The 21758-nt window shown below is 35.2% G+C and overlaps 1 protein-coding gene across 1 annotated transcript in view; it reads left to right on the forward strand.

Annotated features, from left to right (window-relative positions):
* Nucleotides 1-4688: 4688 nt before the first annotated feature.
* The window catches only part of LOC124358538 (histone deacetylase 11-like), a 48561-nt gene continuing 31491 nt past the window's right edge, over nucleotides 4689-21758 (forward strand). Inside the window, exons 1-4 of the mRNA XM_046810836.1 lie at nucleotides 4689-4796; nucleotides 5968-6059; nucleotides 9785-9995; nucleotides 20707-20876. Of these exons, the coding sequence (XP_046666792.1) occupies nucleotides 4689-4796; nucleotides 5968-6059; nucleotides 9785-9995; nucleotides 20707-20876 (581 nt within the window). The remainder of the gene's footprint in view (nucleotides 4797-5967; nucleotides 6060-9784; nucleotides 9996-20706; nucleotides 20877-21758) is intronic.

Here is a 21758-nt window from a genome sequence, read left to right on the forward strand (position 1 = left end):
TTGTGACATTTAAGGCTTTGAAAAAAATATAAACAATAATACAAATAAAATATGTTTATTTGAACAGAAATTAAAACCGTTTTTAACATTTTGGTAAAAATATCAAAGTTAAGTAACTTAATCTAACCATTGTTTGCATAAACCTAACAGTTTTACTTAAAAGATTTATTAGTACTATAGTAGGCTATACATTTGGTGTGTACACAAGGTGCAGAAATAAACCTTCTTTAGAATTCATACACTTCTATTAACAATAGTCTAGTAACTTAGGTAAATGATAAAGAGAAACAATATATAAAACGCACACACACAGTCAAGATGTTTTTGGTATTTTGTCCTAAGCATACTCGTCTTCAAACTCTCTGTCCACATTGCACTGTAGTAGGCCACTGGAATATTTTGGAATAGAAGCTGTCATACGCTACAGTATAAGGACTCAGCTTCTTTAGATCGTCGATCTTCTTCTTATTGATTGGTACCTTACCAGAAAAGTAGGCTTTCACTGTTGGGAGCTGAGGAATGTCGTTGTTCTTCTTAAAAGTAAAAGAAGATGTCGTAAGTCCATCAGTGAAGTCTTTGACAACGACTCTTCCTTGATTGGTTTTGCTGAAGTTAAATTGTTTATAAGTTGACACTTTAAACGGCACTCTTTTGTCTTTTGGAAAACCTCTTCCAGAGGTCTCATCTGAGAAAACCATTTCTTGTAGTGCTGTGGCCACCATGTCTTGAAGCTCAAGATTGTGTTGCTTGTTACGTGGTGAACAGCCAAACTATTGGTTTTGCTGGCTTTGACAATCAGGTCTGCATATTGGCCTGGGGTGTACACTCGGTCAACTTTTCTTACAACGCATTTTATGGATCCAAAATCACGATCGCAAGGTAAGAAGGAGTGACCCCTTACCGAAAATTAGTGGGTCACAGATTCAAACATTCCGCTATCACAAAGATACATTTCAAATCGCACAACTGTGTGGTTTTTGTTTTGGCTTGAAGGGCCATCACTAAAGAGAACTAGGTGCTTGACCCCACTTGAAACTTCTCTTTTTAAGTAATCCAGTAAACAGTGAGCATACTTCATCAGGGGACTTGTTAGCTTCTTCCTCGTGATAAAGGTAAATGTTAGCCTTGTTTGTTTTTAAGTCGTGTATACCGAATACGTTAAGCCAAAGCTGACGCATGTAAAACACTTCCTGAACCGGTATGTTCGGAAGAGGCAGGTTTTGCATAAAGTCAAAACACAGAGCCACTGTGTCTTCATCTTTGTTCCCCACTAACTTCAATTTTTATAAAAAACTTTTTTGCCCTGTGCTTGTGAACCAGCTGCTCAGCAACAACGCTGCGTTTCAAATTTTCAGCTAAAGAAGAATCTCTAAGCCTTGCACTGAAATATTCACATTGGCTGCATACGTCAACCTGTGGTCACCCGAAAGAATAGTTAAAATTGTCTTTAAAATAATTGTAGTAAAAATGGTACTTGACTTCTTCCTCCATTTCAGGATGTTGACTTTAAAAACATTTTATGCATTTGAGTTATGCTTAATCTGGCATCCAAATATTGTTTGGATTTTTCCTCCATAGTGAGATTCTTTCAATTCAAACTGGCTTATATGTTCATTAATAAGGGTACATGTGCTGCCTTTAATGGCATTTCCACTACGATTTTTCCCTCTCATATCAACTGGTGTTTTGTTTTGAACTAACAGGTTAGTCATCCTTCCAACTCTATCACGAGAAACTCCATGGATTTGTACAAAAAACATTTTTGCAAACTGGAGTAAGAACGCCTCTGATCTTAACGTTGTACACAAATGATTTATTTTTAGTTTTAGAGGTTAGATTTTCAGTTGTAACAGCAGTGCTGTGATCCTTTTCCTTATTTTTTTTCAATCTACGCTTGACTTCTCTCGCCTCTATCAACGTTTGCAAATACGTATCTTGATTGTTTTTAGTATCTAGTGAGTAGAAATCATTCCAAATCTGGGTTTTGGTTTCAATATCAATAGCTGTACTACATTTACCTGGATATTTACACAGTATTTCAGCAGGAACAGACTTGGCAAGAACCATTTTACCCTTATAGTTTTTATAGGTTTCACCTTTAACCCTTGATTTGCGTATGATTTTTCGAGTGTACTTTCCTTCATTGGTGATACCACGCTTCTTTTTTGGTTAAGGTTCATCATCAGAAACTACTATTTGACATCATTAAAACAAACTAGGCCTAGGCCTATTACAAACTAGTCAAACAACAACCATGGAACTAAGCACTTCACAACACAGCTCAAATACACTAAGTCAATAATGATTTAGCTTCACTGCCACTAATAGTAGAGTACTGAATTGTTTGGGAATGTAAACAAAACAACTAACAACAGGTGGTGAAACATAAACAACATAAACAAACACTGTTGCCAACCACGCCATTGATGAAGAAAACCAGTTTATTACAGAAACATGGTAAGTGACTACGCTTGTCGGTTTTCTGCACTAAACTCAATATTCTTTCTCAGATTTGAACCATTTAGGAATATGGCAATTACCAGCTTTCTGGACTAAAAGGTGTCTTCAGTTCAAGATAACGAATCAACAAAAAAAGATTTTACCAAAAAGTGTCTTACCGATTTTACCGTCAAGGGTTTATGAAATAAACGATTCACTTGTCGTGTTGTGGGTTTTTGTCTGTAGACATGCAATGTGAAAGTGTGGCAAAAATGGATCTTTTCATTTTATTTTGCCACCTAGGTTCTTAGTAATACCATTTCGATAGTACAGTGTAAGTTTTTTATCACAGACTCAGTCAAGTTTCCTCGCCCCTTTCCACCCATTTTCTCTTCTGAACCGACATACTTTTTGACCAGATTTCTGAGTCCTGTACCGAGCCTTTTCGCTACATGGTTTAGGCATTCAACTTTCTCAATTTTCACACCTTTATATGGATCAACAACCTTGTTTAGGTGAGTTTGAGTTTTTGCGTCGCCATCTGATACCAATGTAGTATACCGGAAACCTAAAGATTCCGAGCGGGACCAGAGCTTTCAGCTGGAGTTATCTCCATGGCAGGAGAAGATCCAACATAGTTGCTGTGGCACATAGACCTATAAGTTTCAAACCATGCATCAAAAGCTCCCACATTACCTTTAGTTTTAGATTTCTGTAGCTGGCAATGCTTACAGTACTTGGACATAATTTCAAAATCAATGACAAGACCAGTAATATCTTCAATGCAGCACCCTATTCCATATTTAGAAGTAAATCCTCTCTTTCGCCATGATCCATCAAAGCTTACTGTAATGTCAAGACCTTTATTGTCATCATTCAAGTCCCCATAGCACTTACGAACTTCATTTCGAGCTTCAAAGAGTGATTGTATGCATCATGATTCATCTCTGTATGCATCTCTAAGGGCTACCACATGTTTGTTCTATAATAAAAACTGCATAGGCTTCATGTTCATAGCGATGCAAAACATTTCTAAAGCTCTATGCCCTTTACCCATGGAAGAAAATGCTTTTACAGCTCTAAGGTTTACATTAAATGCTGGCCTTTTTTATTCCTTGGTCGATAGTCGATACAAAGTTAATAGTAATAAGTCGATAGAAAGATATTTTTGTTCTCGCAAGCTGAGCAAAGTAAGTTGAAAGTATGGGCAAAACCTTTAGTAATCACTAGATTGACCTCCACATTGTCATGAAAACATTCCTTGCAGGGAAAGGAAGAAAGAAAGTCAATAAGTTTGTTAGAATCTACAAGAATATATTCTACTTTTTTGTTGTTTTCCATGTTTACTTGAGGATTGTAACTATCACACAAAGCAAAACCAGTAGGTTTAGTAGACCTACCTTGGTCCTCTCATTTTTGTTCTGGTCGCTACACATCACTTGTACTACGCCTAATCAAACTGTCTACACCACTACAAACATTTCATCACTCTTCACGCTACGTTTTCACCCCACCTTCTGTAAGCTTACTCTTTGTTTCTTTGAGATTGTAGTCTCTTATTCTTCTTTACTTTCACCATTTTACAACACTTAACTTCAACACTCTACAACACTGAATATAAATTCTATAACCTCAATACTAGTCCATCTGAGAACGTGTAAACAAAAACAATCAGCTAACAAATGACATCAACATAATGACTGTAACATAAGTTCTTATTTTGTTTATACTTCTTTCAAAGAAGAAAAAGAGGCTAAAGTGAGTAGCATAACTATATAAAAATAGATAATGGGAAAAAGAGTAAAGCTCAATAATTGTGTAGTGAATGTTGCATCAGAGGCACAACAGCTACAGTCTGGTTCTGGCACTGGCTGACTAGACCAAAAGTAGGTGTGCATGCTCCTCTTCAAATATTTTTTCACAGTGATGAAAAGTTATATTATAGTAAATGTTATGTTTTTATGGTTTCTTATAAGCTATAGAAATCAAAAAATATATAAAAGTTAATTTCAATTATTTCTCAAAATTGGTCATTTTTCTGTAGGGAATCCCCTTAAGTTGCTTAGTGGATATTATAACCAATCAATTGATATTATGTTGTTTAGTGGATATTATAACGAGTCAGCTGATTTTAGTTGGTTAGTAGTTATTATAACCAGTCAACTGATATTAAGTTGCTTAGTGGATTGAGAATAGCTGCCTGAGAAACATGTGTGTTTTAATAATCAGTTGTTTTAAACTAAGGAAAAATGGGGCAGATCCCTATAGTCGGATGTATTTCACATCTACAAGAACCAGATCTAAAGTACACAAATTGTGTGCGCCGGGCAGAGGAGAGCACATCGTTTGCCTGGCCGGTTAGATGAGTTGCTTGGTGACAAAGAAGATGTTTTAACAAAGCTTTTTAGTTTTCTGGAGAGCACTAAATTAATGTCCAGAATATGAGTGATATAGTACCTGATTAGTTTTAGTAAACATTTTAACCGCTAGTTTTAGGTAAGGGTGAGCCCTTTTACAGTTCACCCCTGAGTTGTTATTTAGTTTTAAGGCTCTTAACTAGCACCGCCTAAGTGCAATCTTTTAAATTTCGTTAGGAGAATTTCTGTGTTTTAATCAAGGGTAACCCCTTTACAGTTAAAAATTTCTGTGAGGTGAGAGACACCACTATCTTAATATGTAGGTGTCACGTAAGGAGACGGGCACTTTTGTCCTTCTATTTATTTGTTATTTGTTATTGGTGAGGGTGGGTCCCTTTACAACCTTACCTTCACTAACTTACCTGGTTTTAGCATTAGATTTTTGTTATATTTATTATCGTTTTTATTTATCTGAGATATTTTAACTATCGGGCCCCTTTACAGCCTCTCGGCTATTTTCGTTATATAGTTTTAGTCCTGTTTACTTCTGTTGTTTTTCTTATTGTCTTAATGTGATAATAATGTTATTTGACACAGAGATCCGCTATTTATTCCTTGCACTGATAACGTGACACCATATTTTAAAGTGTAGGTGTCCGTTAACCCTACGGGCATTGATAACCTGCGTGTTTTATGCCCTTATTAAAAAAAAAAAAAAAAAAAAAAAAAAAAACAAATTGTGTGATACACAAGTGTACTACACAGTAATAGTTTTAGTTGCCTAAAATCGCTGTACAAAAATCAAAAAATTCTTGTAATAATGTATATTACTAATATGTTGAATATTTTTATATTTTTACTAGAGAGTGATTTATACAGAATGTGAAAGTTTAATATGATAGGGGGAGAGTCAATACAGTACAAGGTCGATGGTATTGATAAAAAGTGCAAGGATCACAGACAAGATTCGAACCTGCGCTGTCTCTAACTCAGGCTCAAAGTCCAACGTCAGTCCGCTCGGCCATCGGCATTTTGAATATGTAATAATTTAATCATCCAAGAACGTGGATGCATGTAACTAAAGCATGTATAGTGGAATAGAACGGGATTATTGTATGTTCTAGTCATTTAAAGCGGATTGTTTATTTTAAGAATTGTTCGACTGTTCTAGTGGAGCTGGAATGTTGCAGCTATCGCAGAAGTGCCTGCTCTTGCCCTCCTACCAAACTTCCTAATACAGAAATTCTACCTTCAGCCAATGAGGTAGAGAAGTTTTACTGCTCTGTTACAATTTTTACAACTGTTATATTGCCTGCAGCACTAGTGTGATCGCAGGGTTGATCAGCAATAACAAAGCTTCTTTACTAATTTCTGTTTTTTAACATTTCTTTGACAGCTTTTATCAATTAAAATAAAGTGATCGACTCAAATTTAAGTCCTGAAAGTGTTACATCTACACACATTTCTATGTAGATAGCTCAAACTTTTAATGAAAAAATGAGTAATGAAAATTTATTTCAGGGAGGAGGTTGGGGTATTCCAGGTGTTGGAGTTTATACTATTAAGTTTAAAAGGAAGTAAAAAATAAGAATATAGTTTGGTTAAAATTTTCTAATTGTGGTGATAATAGAGTTAAATCCTCCTCACCAAACAGAAGTCTTATTTGAAGTTCTTGGACTAACTTAACATTGCAGTGGAAGAATTAAACCTGCTGTGACTAATAATATTTCAATTTTTATAGTTCAAAAATTTGAGTTGTTTTTTTTTTTCAAATTTATTTTCAATATCACTCTAAACCATATCCTCAATGTTCCATGACACACAACTTTCTTCAACTACATAGAGGAAGATTTTAAGGTGTTAAGAAATTTCAAAGACTATGTAGCATTCATATTGTCTAATCATAAAATGAAAAATTTTAAATAATTTTCAAACTGTCAAGTAAATTGATTGCAAAGAAATAAAAAGTGCAAATGTAAAACCATTAAAGCAGTTCAAGAATTATTTAAAAAGCGCTTAAAAATCAACACGGAACAAACACAATTTTTAACTCGAACTAAGTAATGTATTTGATTTTTTTAGTGTTATGTTATATTCAACAGTACGCTTTCCCATTACATAATAATTAATAATGTAATTAATCATGCCTAACTCATGATTATAATACTAGAAATAGAGATCTAATTGATTTAAAACATGTTAGGATAAGTAAAACCCAGCGTACATATCTTTTTACGGGCGTAAAGCTGTTCAATAAATTACCATTGATTGTTAGAGACATTTCCTGTAAACATTTTAAGACAGTTATGTTTAAAATGGCTTAAAGAAAAGGCTTTTTACTCTGTTGACGAAATGTTACATTGTAGTATGGAGAATTTATGTTTTTAGACTTCTGACCTGTAGTGTGTAAGCATAAGCCTAGGAATTATGTGCTTTGTAGTCTGTAGGTTTTTGTATTTCTACAGACAAAGGTACACCTTTTGACACTGTCAATACATTGTATATGTGGGATGACAATAAACATCTTGATTCTTAATAAATAATGATAATTTTAATTCCAATACATGATTGGCAGGCTGGCTTCTTCTGATTCTGAGAACTAATCAGAATCTAGCATCAGTCCCTCTGTTGGGTATCCTCACAACGAGTCCAGCACCACCATCCTACAGATTGAATAAAGCTGATTCATTGTACTGAAAGTATGACCTTATGTATAAGATTAAAATTGAAACGTGTTATTCAAGTCATTCTTTAGTTGCGTTATATGTTAAGCATTTTTGTAATAACCAGTTGTGGTAGTGGTAAGACTGCTGCTCTCTAACTGAGAGGTCACAGGTTTAATTCCTGGGGACATGAATAAATAACTGTACGTGGGTTTGGACCATTTTCCTGTAAAAATGTTTGGATGATCAACTGAAATTCCATTGGCATAGAATGAAAAACCTTAAAAAATTAAATTTCTAATAAAAATGAGCTTTTGACTTCAGCACCAACAAGAGCAAGAGGGTCTACCCACAGTGATGGTGGACAAGGTCTTTTGGAAGAAGTTGGATTCACTCAGTTGCATGAAATGTATCTAGTTGATGTCATATCCTTCAGAATCTGATATAGATAATATTTTCACTAATTTGGATAAAAATATGTATAAAATAACAGGTATTAACACTCAACTATCCGATCACGATGGTCAGATGCTTGAAGTACTAACTATTACAACGGCAGTAAATCATTCTTCTAACACACTATTGGAGTATAAAAGGAAATTTACAAGCTAATGTGGAGCAGTTTATCAAAAATTTTGCAAGCTGAATCATGGCAGGATCTTTTTGTCACCAGTTGAAGTAAAATGTGATACTTTCCTTAACATTTTTATGTACAATTTCAATTCTTGTTTTCCTGAAATTCTGTCAAGGCAACATAACAATCTAAAATGGATTTCTAATGAGCTCAAAACGGAAAAACAAAGAATCATTAAATTTAGCAGGATAGCTAGAGAGTCTAACCCTAAAGCCATGTCAAAGGAAGTTAGAAAAATGAACAAACAGTTAATTAAAGAAAAAACCGATCTCTTCAAAAAAGCAATATTATAAAACTAAGATTAATAATTCAAATAATGTAAACAGAACCTCTTGGCAATTAATAAATTAGGAAGTAGGAACAAATGAGACATGAATTCAAATTTTAACTCTAAAAATTGATGGTATAGTGTGTTCAAATCCTTCTCAGGTTTGTAAGAAATTTAATGATTATTTTTCTAATGTAATTAACAATACTGTGATACTAAACTTGGAAACATCTCGAGATGTAATAGGGGAGAGTTCAGAGGCTGGTACACTTCCTAGTACACCTAGCTTTAAATTTAGCTTTATTGATGAGAAGGTGGTTGAAAAAATCATAAACAAGTTTAAAAAATAATTCATACAGTTCTGGATACAATGGTATTCCTCTAGTGCTCTTGAAAAATCTACACTAGTCTTACTTAAACCAATAACTCATTTTATAAATGCTTCGTTAATGTCTGGAATTTTTCCACACAAACTTAAATTACAAAACTGAAACTTTATACAAAAAAGGAGATAAGCAGTCAACATCAAATTATAGACCAATTGCATTGTTACCCTCAATCTCAAAAATATATGAAAAGATAGCTTATAACCAACGTGTATACTTCCTTGAAAAAAACCACTTATTTGAAACTTTTCAACATGGATTTCGAAGTGGGAGGGTCTGTTATAACAGCAGCCTCGGATTTTGTTGAATATATTATTGACAGTCTAGGTAGAAAATGTAAAGTAGTTGGTTTGTTTATGGATCTGAGTAAGGCATTTGATTCGATATCTCATGAATTATTATTATTAAAACTGAGTAATTTGGGAACACAAAAGAATGCACTGAACTGGATAAGGAACCAAACCACCACCTTTGCGTTAGAAAACAATTGGTGGAAATTCTTCAAATTAAAAACAATTACAAAATTTATTACCAATCCTCAATGGAAGGAGTAAAGTATGGAGTGCCTCAGGGATCTATCTTGGGTCCTTTATTGTTCATTTGCTACCTAAAGATTTCCCTCAACTTAGTGAGGGTAGTAAATTATGTCTGTATGCTTATGAGTAATTTGAAAATTACACCCTCAACTATTAACAAACTAGAAACCAAAGCAAATTCGGACATTAATTTATTAAATTACTTTTTTGTCATGGAAAGTATCATATTTTACTTCAACTGGTGACAAATAAAGATCCAGCCATGATTCGGCTTGCAATGTCTTGATAAACTGTTCCACATTATTTTCTTTTATACTCCAATAGTGTGTTAGAAGTATGATTTACTGCCGTTGTAATAGTTAGTACTTCAAGCATCTGACCATCGTGATCGGGTGTGATCGGACCCCATATTGTAGTGGGGTCTGTGGTGGATCTTCAGTCTGTAGCAGATATTGACTAAATTGGAATAGAATAGAAAAAATTTGTCTTTCACTGTTGTAGGTACCAGACAGGAGGAACGGTTCTGGCAGGAAGACTGGCACTGGAACGGGGCTGGGCTATTAACATCGGCGGAGGCTTCCACCATTGCAGTGGGGGTCATGGCGGTGGTTTTTGTCCATATGCGGATATCACATTGCTCATACGCCACCTGTTTCGATATGAGGCAAGCCGCGTCCGTACTGCCATGATAGTGGACTTGGACGCTCATCAGGTTAGATGTTGGTCGTTTATTGCCAATGTTAGTGCATTAGATTTTATCTGAACACATAATGAGTAGTGGATATCGTCGGCGAATAAACAATACCGCCTATCTACAGTTTGGGTAACTTTACAGGAACCACAAAAAACTGATTATTTTTATTACAGATGAGTATAAACCCTTAATTTTTTTTAACTAACAAAGGAACCATGTTTTTGATGGTTTTTAACATAATCTTATACAATATTTGCCTTTCGTCAGTTTATTAGAGCACTTAGGCGGTATTGCCACGTATTTTTTTCGTGGTTGTAGATAAGCAGTTTTGTTTTTTGCACTTAGGCGGTATTAGCTTTCAATTTTAATAAGGTAACCATATATAAGCGGTATTTACCAAAGGGAACAAATTGACACAATTTGTTAGGAACACTTTGTTTATTACTATTACTGATAAAATATTGTACCTCGAGATCCATTAAAACACTAAATTGTTAGGTACATAATTCAGTCTTTTCCAAGTTTGAACAATATTTCACTTCTTTAAAATTTGCCACTTAGGCTTTATGAGATAATGAGTCGTAATATGGATGACAATCTTCAGGAATAACACTCTTAAGTTCTTGCAGATGGTTATATTTTGATGTCTTAATCGGAAGTTTGTTTTGGTACAAGGGGAAAAACTCACTTGTGAAGTTGTTTGACCTAGGCCGTCTTGGCAACTCTTCATAGTTCGATTTGAAGTTAAGTTTTGTTTCAATTTTCCTGTTAGGTTTGTATCTTATAGCCACTATATCATACACAGTCGGGTCTCCTTTCCTACTACCTGGCCTAATTGAATCATAAATCAAGGTGTTCTGCTGAGAGAAGTCTTTGAAAAAAGAATAGCTCAGGTATTTTGATTGGTACGGAAAGGGGATTCGCCTTGCTTTTAATGCTGCTTCATTATATTGGCTTGGCAGATATATTGGCACATCCTTCAGGGCAGTTTCTATTGTGCTGTGAACTGAGTCACACTCCATCTGAGTGTGACCTTTGACCAGAAACTTTTGTTCGATTGTAGTTTTATTTGCAACTGCAAAGTGCAGCAGAGCGTTGGCGAAAACAGCATTTTTATTTTGAGGGGGACAACCGTCTGACCAAAGAACTATTGGCTTTGGGTCTTTAGCAAATTGTGTCTTTAGAGTGTCTATCACGCAACTAGCAAAAACCGAGGCTACAAGTTCAGCACTTGTTTCATCGAACCAAAAACACTGAACATCTTTGGAGGCCAAATTGTACATTGTAAAGTTATGAATGTTCAATTTGGTCTTGTAATATAATGCACTAGCATTGAGAAATGGGCATAGTTTAACAGCTTGCACATCAGAGGATTAAACAATGCATTTGTTCTCCTTTGCCTCTTTCTTATCCTTATCCTTTTCCTCTCGAGCTTCTTCTTTCAATTTGATGTGCATTTTATGATCTTCTTCGGTGATGTTGCCTAATTCAAATTCTACACAAACATCACATCGGTCCTTCTTTGGTTGATAAAGAGCTAAGTTCATATCTTTGAACAATTTCTCAAAGGTAAACCTGCTTAGTATAAAGGATTTAGATTTTTGTGGAAACTCCTCTAAACATTTATCTTTATATACGTTGTAAAGGTGAGATAAACTACGAAACATCGGTTCAAGGTAGAGACGTGTTGAGTCGTGTCGACAATAATGAGATGGTAATTTAGGAATGATGTCAAGAAATTGTTTAGGAAACTCTTTTGCATGTGGTTTTTTTTAAACTTTTTGACTGAAGATGGTCTAGTAGTCGTTCCTTGTGGGACCATCCCAGCTGAAATGTGGTTTTCAAGAGGCTCTTTACCTATATACTGATCACCAGAAACCCAATAGCGGACTGTCCACTGCTTGATACCGAGCGTTTGCAAAAACATTCTTTGGCAAACTTGCTTCTTGACACCATCAGCAGTCAGAAAATAATTTAATGTCTTATTTCTTCTGCTGTTCTGTTTTTCTTCGTCAGTAGTCTTTCTTTGTTTTTCAGTTTTAACTGCCATGTTTACGAGATAAACCTTTCTTTGATCCCAGTTCATTCCAGCCCAGAAGTTGTTAAAAATAGATTTTCTCTGTTCCTGTGTGAAACTAAAACATTGTCTATTTTTAGAATTGCGACATTTATTTGAACCACAATGTGGTCCCAATTTTCGTTCACCTCTGACTTTATCATGGTGCACTACGCCGTCTTTGGTCCTTCGATAACCCAAGTATGCTTCACCACTCATCCTGAGTTTCTTATTAATGTTCTTTTTCCAATTACTTTGATTGTTATTTTTCCTCTTTCGCTCGGGTAACACAGAGATCTCTTCTTCATCATTATGATGGTTCGGTGATAGAGAAGTGTCTGAAGTACTTTGTTGACAAACTTCAGTTATTAGCTCAGGTTCATCTTCTAAGTAGGAAGGAACGTTTTCAGGACTATTTTGTTGACGACTTTCAATTCTCGCCTCAGGTTCGTATTCTAAGTCGGATGGAACATTATCTGTATCAGAGCTTGATTCAAATATGTTGTCAGCGTTGAATTCATGATCTGAATCGTCTTGCTGGTCAGTTATTTCATTTCTGGTATGATTTGCCTCTTCGTCGTATACTTCTGACTCATCTTCAGGTTCAATGACACCAGACAAAAAACATATTTTGTTGTGTTCAAGTGAATCTGTTTCATAATTTTTTTTCAATGTCGACATCAATAACTTCACTTAAGAAGTCAGCTGCATCCACACCCTCTTGGCATTATAACAATAGCCATGTTATCCAAGTTCATCTCAATGTTGGATGTTAACATTTCGTCAATGAGTATATTTTCTCCACCTAAAAAAAATATATATATATAAATTAATATTAAAATATTAAGCTAATACTTAGGCCCAATATTTTACTTACTTATGAAGCATATAATTTCAATATGATTACAACTTTCTTAAAGGAAATGGTTTAGGCTGTAATTGTAATGACAGCGGACATTTATTAGGAAAATCTATTTAGATTAGAAAAACACCTCTTTTTTTTAATTGTATTTAATTATATTGTAAATTAAAAAATCTATATTAAGTGAAATACTATGACGTATTTCATATGACGATATGAGTATTTGAATATATGTTTATTTATCCAAAGCATCTAAATAATAATTATACATTGAACACAAGTTGTTCTTACAAGGCTGATTAATACTGGAGACTACCAGACATACATACTAAAGAGCTGAGGGCTAGCGTGACTTACCCAGCACCGTGATCAATAGGGCCAACAAAGACATGGCAGCACGGAGAATGACACCGGGCAGAACTCGTACAGGACTGGACCCCGACTCGACTGCGCTGATGCGAGGCTGAGACGACGAGATAAGTGATGAGCAGATAAGAGCTACTAATTTTGACTAAGTTTGGGTTTATATACTGAGGTGGTGGTTCCCTCTCCAGAGGAGGCGGAGCCTTCCCTACCGTGCCGCACCCCGGGGGTTCTGAGCCCTGATTGGCCAGTGGATATTTTGGGTCTACACGTGTGACCTCCAAGAACGGAACTGGTTTCCCACAGCCGGGCCATTAGTGGTGAGCCGACATCCCGGACACTGGTTTTTCGAATGTTATTTTAAGCTGCGTGTGACCTTTCCACATGTGGTGTCGTACTCCCTGGGAATCTTGGCTACATGGGTGTTCCAACTAAGTTGACGCCTAATCCAAGATAATCCTGTCTGCATTCCCAGACGCTCTTTAATACCCTGGGAAGAAATGTTAAGAAGGCCACTGCCCTAAAGCCTCCCAGATGTCTGTCTACTTTCCAAACTGACTTCCAATTTGGAGTAGAATGATTCATAACAAAACAAAATTGTTATAGTAATCAAAAAGTTATCATAAATTAGTTTACCAAGTCTGATTTAATTGCTGTGTTCTTCATGAATATATACATGTTATACATTATTACAAACATGGGTTCATTTGATACAACATTTTACAATACTGATTTTACCAATGACATTTTCAATACCTTCATCAAAGCTGGCTACATCATTAAACGCTTTAGCATCTGGTGCATCATCCAATGGTTTGGTCTCATCATGTTGACTTTTTGAACCAATTTCTTCTGTTTTATTTACTCCATTTAACCCGTTTCTGCCCAAAATTATTTTTTTGTCAGATTTTTTGGTGGCCTTTGGTTATTTGCTTTATTATCAGTTATTTACTATAGTTTTTAGTATGAAATATGTAAAATTTAATAATAACAATAAATTATAGCATGTCGACATATGTCGACAGTGGGCATGAACGCGGTTTTGCAGTTAGAGAATAGAGGCTAATGTAGACATTTGTCGACAGTGGGAATGAAAGGGGGTGGTTTTAAAAATAAGTTAAAAAAATGAAATAATGATGCTTTTATTGTTCCATTACAGTATTTATGAATAGATTATATATCAGAAAGGATTGTATAAGAGATTACTTCCTCAGGAAGTATGGAAAGCCTCCGCACAAAGCACATGGCATCCAACTTGACAAGTCTTGCACCGTTTTCCTTGTTGCTTTGGAACACAGTGCGCAGCGAATTTGCTTTTGAAACTGTTTCTAAATGATGATCTTTTCCACTGAATCGGATTTCAGGCAACACCCTACTGGATACTGTCTGGCTTGGCCGTCCTGCAGAGGATCGATGGCTTGTGCATGTTCGCATGTACGTTACGGACAATGTAGCGGGTGAATCCAAGAAGATCTAATTGTTCTTCAGCTCCTTTTGGCGTCATTCTGTATAAAATCCAAGCATTATTCATACTCAACAGTTCAGCATGTATTGCAACCATTGGCCAATACCACTTTTTGTTGCGAATATGAATACGGTAGGTAGATACATTTTCATCTAGCCTATCCACCCCACCCATATTCATATTGTACCAATTGACACAGTTTGGCTGTGGCACAACGATGTGTTTTTTTATTTGCTAGAGGACCAACGCTTTGCTTTCCCCCTCAGGATGAACGCCTGTTGCTGTCGACGCTATAGTAAAAACACTGTTGTCCATGGTATCTTACAAGTGTCATGTTGGTGTCTGTGTCAGTTATTTGATGGAAAGTACCTCTTGGTTCTTTCTTGAGATCTTGAGGTTTACGAAGAGGGGCATCCTCAACTCTGTCTACCCTTATGGTCCCTGTACCATGATATCCCCTGTTTTTTAACGCTTCAAGCAGTTTTAAAGATGTAAAGAAGTTGTCGAAAAAACAAACTATATTTTCTGTCCTGTGGGAGTTCAGATATAAGATCAATGACAACTGAGCCTCCCACACCGAGCTCAGGAATAGTTGCTCCAGTCGCTTTGCCCTGATACGGTTCCGCTTGAATAGCGTAGCCTAACCTTGTAGCTAATATCCAAACTTTATATCCGAATCGGATAGGCTTCCCAATGGATATGTTGTTTCAACCCGTGCCTTCCAAAATAAAGGTACCATGGATTCATCAATGGATAAGTAAATGTCACCTGGGAAGTAACGAAGCCATCGCTCGTTCAGCATGCACATAACAGAGCGAACTTTGGCAAACTTGTCATCTTTGTCTAATTTATCATTTTCACAGAAGTGAATGTTTTTCAAGATATCCTGAAAAACGATTACGTGAAATTGCACGTGAAACTGCTTCATGATGTGTGTCCTCTGCCGTTTCCACAGTACATTTCTGTAACGAGCCATAGTGTTGTATCCTGATAGAAAAAGAATGGCGAAAAACAGACGTATTTCATTTTTTGATGTAGAAAAAGTTTATGTTTCCTTTTTCTAGGGAATATTGATTAGTGCAATAAACAATGTACTCTACGACCTCGTCATCAAAGAACATTTCAAACAGTTCTACAGGAGAATAATCATTTGACAAGAAATTCGCACGAGTAAACTCTATAGAGCTTACATCTGCAATGTCTTTTTCTTCCCATGTACGTTTTGACTTATTTCCTTTCACCTTCTTTTTTGTTCTAACATCTTTTATTTGTTTTCTTTTTTTAGTTCTGCTCTCTAACGTATTTTTACTAACTTTTTCCTTGGGTTTCTTCTTCAAAAACAACATCTACGCTTACTACACTGTCATCTTCGTCCACAGGTTCCTCAAATTTCTTATCTTCTACTTGTTCCACTTCTTCTTGGTCACTTTTTTCTTCAGGTATTTCCACCAATTCTTATTGTAACTAACCCATCTTCAGTTAATTTTCTTCCTATCAGCTCACCACCAGCTCTGAGTTGGTTGCCAGATAAATGATTTATGTTGCCACTATCATCGTCATCGGAATCACAGTCACTGAGGGCTGGATTATCTGGTGGCTCAATAAAAAATGTTGGATCTATAATATTTTCACTCTCTTCCAATATATTAGCGATGTCAGCTACCGACAACCTAAAAAAAAAAAACAATTTGTTGTAATGGACATCGACCCCTACCGCTGGGTGCCCACTGTCGACATTTGTCGACATCAATATTTATGATTGTAAAAATCGATACCCTAAAACAATATTTTACACGTTCAACACAGTAATACGTCATACACATATCTTATATCACTATAAAATAGCGTACGGTAAATAATATTATTTATTTACAAGGTTGTAATACACTTACCTGTCTATCAGTGACATAGTGAGGCTGAGAGTCAATCAGTAGAGTTGTTGACACAAAAGCACCAAACTAGCCACTGCCGCGGCGCATCAACTGCTAGTTCAGAGATACCAACATAAACAGCGGGATATTATCGTAAGAGTCCTAGACAATCAAAATTTCCCACAAAAAAATATTAAGTTGCGTGTCGACAAATGTCGACAGTGGGAAGAAAGGGTTAAAATTAAGAACAATAATCTTTAGTTTTAAACTTTTATATTTTATCCACTCCCTTTAAAACGACCATGCCCTTGTCCAAGTGGTCTATAACACCGCAGAGACCTTTAAATTGATTTGTTATTAAAATTAAAAACAAAGTGGAATTAAAATTATTACAATTTATAATGTTTCGATATTGACGCAATGTATTATAGATTACCTTCTACTAATGCATCTATCAAAATATCGTTTAGTTCACTGTCCAAGGTCGGGCTACTGCAATAGAGAATTTCTTCGTAAATTTCCTCTTCATTAAGTGCCATATTAGCGTCTGAAAAACGAACAGTAAATTAGTTTGTATGGTTAAAAATGAAAAGAAAGTGTTAAAATGCAATAATAATAAAATAGAACTGTGTTATGTGTGGTGCCGCCATTTTTTTGAAGTCCTTCATGAATTTTTTGTATAGCTTAAGCATAAGTACGTTATGCCCTAAAGTCATATAAAAAGTTATTTATGGAAATTTATCAGGCGTTATGTGGTTATTAGGACACGAAAAGGGTCTTCAAACACACACGGCACGCTACTTTGAGGTGCCACCATTTTGCTTTGAAGTCTTGCATGCATTTTTTTATAGCCTAAATGTAATTGCGTAATGTCTTTGGGCCATTTAAAAAGATTTGCACATTTTTTCAGCCATTCTGAAGTTATAAGGTTACAAAAGGGAACTTCAAACTCAAAAATACGCTACTTAAGGTGCCGCCATTATGTTTGGAAATATTGCACAAACACTTTCTATAGCCTAAGTGTTAGTACGCATTGCTCTTAAGCCATAAATAAAAGGTTTCATACAAGTTTTATCAGCCGTTCTGTAGTTATAAAGTAAGAAAAGTGGACCTTGAAACGTTACAGACAAACGGACAACTCGACAGACAGACAGACATTTTTTTAATGTAATTTTCGGTTATAAAAGTGTATGAAACAAAAAAGTAAACATGAATTTTTTGGTTCCGACCAATGTACAGACAAAAATTTTATTTTATTTAAATTTATTTAGATAGTGAAAATAAATCCATTCAACCATATTGACAACACTGCTTAACTACACCTTACCATTGAAAGTAATACCGCTTATCTGCAGACATATTTTTATCGCTTAATATCTTCGAAATCCTTTGAACTCAAGTAAAGCTAATACTTAATAATACAACAATAACTTATAACTGCTAAGCTTAGACTAAGAAACGTGATAAAACCAACAAGTTAATTTTGTAGAAGTTATATAAGTCGGAGCTCACCTGTTACATAGCATGGTGTAATGGCGACTGCGTAGTTAGGCGGTATTTTCAACAAAATTATGATACGCGATATTGTTTCAGAGGCTCCTGAAGCGCTATCTGTCGGATTTTAACAGTAAACTGATCGGAATAGGTTGCGTTTTCATCCACAGAATGCGCTGGCATCAATAACTCAATTCACCCAAAAATTGCAGATAGGCGGTATTGTTTATTCGCCGACGATATTGAATTTCATTCACTGTAAATTGTTTTTAACAGCAAAGTGGGTGGTTATCATTGTCACACTCCCATATTCCATATGGTATATCAGTTTATGGAGCAACTAAAAAAGAAAACTTGGATCAGATTTTACAAGCTCAGAAAAAAGCAATTAGGTGTATTTTTAATCTGAAGCCAAATGATTTTGCTAGAAATTACTTTTTTTAATTAAGAATGTTGACAGTTTATGGGAAATATATCTATGATACCACTTTACTAGTAAAAAATCATTCACTGCACATGTTTAACATATTTATAAGACTAGAGGGAGAAAAAACAATATTCTTTCAACCCAGACTTGATTTTTTTAAAGAATAATGTTTATTATAATGGTCAAAAATTTTTGAAATTTTCATATTAAATTTTCACAATTATTAAAAGATTTTTTAATTAACCTGACAATATATGGAATTGATGAATTACTTATGCAAAACATTGGCAATATCACTGTTAAATCTGCAAATACTAGCTTTAGTTTTACCTATTTAGGATTAAATTGAATTTGAATTGAATTGTCCATTACAAATTCAATACATGTATTTACATTAGAAATCACAAATATTTAATTAGTGCTTGTGACCTGATAATATTCGAGAGAGCAAGTTCCAGGTAGAGTGTTCACATTTAATATTTTATTAATTACAATGATGATTATAGCGTTTTGTTGAATAATTGCAAACAAGTAGTACAGAAATCATACATCTCTTCCTTCTTTAAAGTCCACAGATATGTTTCAGGATAGTTAAGAAACAGAACTATTTATCTTGTTGGGTTTAAAAACCAATTTTTGGTGAACACTAGCCTTACTAGTCAAAGAAAGCATGAGCATGATCTTGATATTAGACTTTAACATGAAACCATTTTTGGATTCTGAATAAGCAGAAAGGAATATTTTACTTTCAGTGAACATTTTATCCAGTATGCAATTTGTGTTGCTTTTTTGTTCAATAATTCATGAGCTATATGTCATGGACATCTACATAGTCATAGTCGTAGTCATAGTCATAATACTTTATTTACATATTCGTCAAGAACAGTAATTGCGTCAAGTTACACATAGGTTAAAATATCTTAATACAAGATGTAAAATAAAGTAATTGAAATTACATAAGTATATAAAATTGTATTTGATTCAGTTTACGCTTGAGTTCCTCTCCAATTGTAGAATTCTGCCAGTGTGTAGATTTGTCGGTCCTGAAGCCATGTTTTTACTCGCTGAGCAAACTACCTCCTGTTAGTACTTTTCAGGTCTTCTGGCAGGTTGTTCACATTTTCGCCCCCATGTAGCATGGTCTCTTTACAGTTGCGCTGAGGGTGTATACAGGAAGGCAGTAATTGGTTGCATTTTGTGAATTATAGTTATGTATCTGGGCATTTGTTCTGATTTCTTCTGGAGCTATTGTATAGATGTACTTAATGGCTTCAAAAATGTAAAGGTTTACTATTGTTAGGATTTTTAGCTTTCTGAAGGTCTCTCTACAACATTCTCTGTGCTGGAGGTTTCCTAGGCTTCTTATTGCTTTTTTCTGAAGAATAAGGACTCTTTGTATGTTTCCAGCTGTAGTACCTCCCCATACTACAATTCCATAGCAGAGGTGTGACTCAAATAGAGTGTAGTAGGCGGTCTTAGCTGTTTCCATGTTGCTTATGTTCTTCAGTCTCCATATTACATAAAGTCCTGAGCTGAGATGATGACACAGGGAATCAATGTGGGGTGTCCATGTAAGACCATCATCAACTGTTACACCAAGGTATTTAGCCGAGGCAGCCTCCTCCAGACCAGGTATTCTTCCTGTGGTGTCTGTTTGTCGTCCTAAAATCAGCTGCTTGGTTTTCTTTTCATTCACAACCAGATCACTGCTGTGACAATACTGAATTGCCATGTTCAAAGCTACATATGAGGCAATTTTCATTGTTCAGGTTCCTTTCTACTTAGCAATAGTACTGTGTCATCTGCATACATCACCGTTTTGCTGTAATTCTGTATATATTGTGGAAAGTCATTTGTGAATATAACAAACAGCAAAGGCCCTAGTACAGATCCTTGGGGTACTCCACGGGTGATGGGTTTAATTTCTGATTTAATTTGATTTGTTTTCTGTCTGATTGTGTGCTTGATTTCTACCATTTGGCTTCTTCCGGTTACATAACTTGTAAACCAATCTCTTGATGTGCCCTGTATCCCAAAGGTTGTCCGTTTTTTTAAAAGCTACAACAGGAACATCTACCCACGAGACCGCAAGGCTGAGGAAGCCATCAGATGCAAGCTCCAGTCCTTCATCGAGGATAGAGAGTAACTTGAGTAACAAAATTATATAAATGTTAAAATGTTATTGTGACAGGGTAACGGTCATGAAACAGACTTCCTGGGTAAGGAGACCAGTGTGTTTATCATGGACATGTACAACAGTAACATCTACCCACGAGACCGCAAGGCTGAGGAAGCCATCAGATGCAAAGTCAAGCTCCAGTCCTTCATCGAGGATAGAGAGTATCTCGCTTCTGTTAAAAAGTAAGTCCAGGATATGCTGTTCACATTCTGTTCTTTTTAGACACAAGAGTTAAAACATAAAGGTCCTCTTACTACAAACTAGACTTGTAAGAAAATGTTGAATTTAGCTCCATTTTATCTTCTAGTTGGAACAGCATTTGAAATCTGATATTGTCACAGATTTGATATCTGGAAACCATGTCTGATGAGACAAAAAATGTTGGTGACCTTGGAGGCAACAAGGAAATCACAGAATAAAAAAATTTTTTAAATAAATCTAGTACAATCATATGACATTTTAATGAGACATGGTAGTTCACGTAGCCTAACTATCCACAAGATATCTTGACTAGGATTTTCCACCTCAAATTTTCCATGCAACCATAACAAAGCCTTTTATGCAACACTTGGTGTGGTATAAACAACAATAAGGAATAAGAGAGTGTTTATCTCTTATGGTAGTGCTGTGTAATAAAAGTGACTGTTAGTGAGAACAACTAATTGGTGACTATTGATTTCTTAAATATATTGTAAATAAAGTTCAATTGAAGGGACTCAATACTCAAGCTTAATTTGTTAAACTTTGATTTATAAGTATTCAGATTATTTAAAAGCATAACCTAAGTATAAGAAATTTAATTATTTGAAGATTTTTTTGTAGAATTTAGAGCTCAATTTTCTACCTCAAGTACTTATTATAGAGCTCAAATCAAGCAATAAAACACTAATAGACAGGTGTTAAAACCAATAGGACATCATAAACTATACTTTCTAACATATAATAGTCCTAGGCCTACCATGAAATCATAGAATTTTATATTGAAACTATACTGATATAATTACTCCACTCAATTCTTCAAACTTTTTAAAGTATAGTACAAATTACGCTCAATTAAATACTTA

Source organism: Homalodisca vitripennis, chromosome 3, assembly GCF_021130785.1.
Source record: "Homalodisca vitripennis isolate AUS2020 chromosome 3, UT_GWSS_2.1, whole genome shotgun sequence".
In the NCBI taxonomy this organism is placed as follows: Eukaryota; Metazoa; Arthropoda; class Insecta; order Hemiptera; family Cicadellidae; genus Homalodisca; species Homalodisca vitripennis.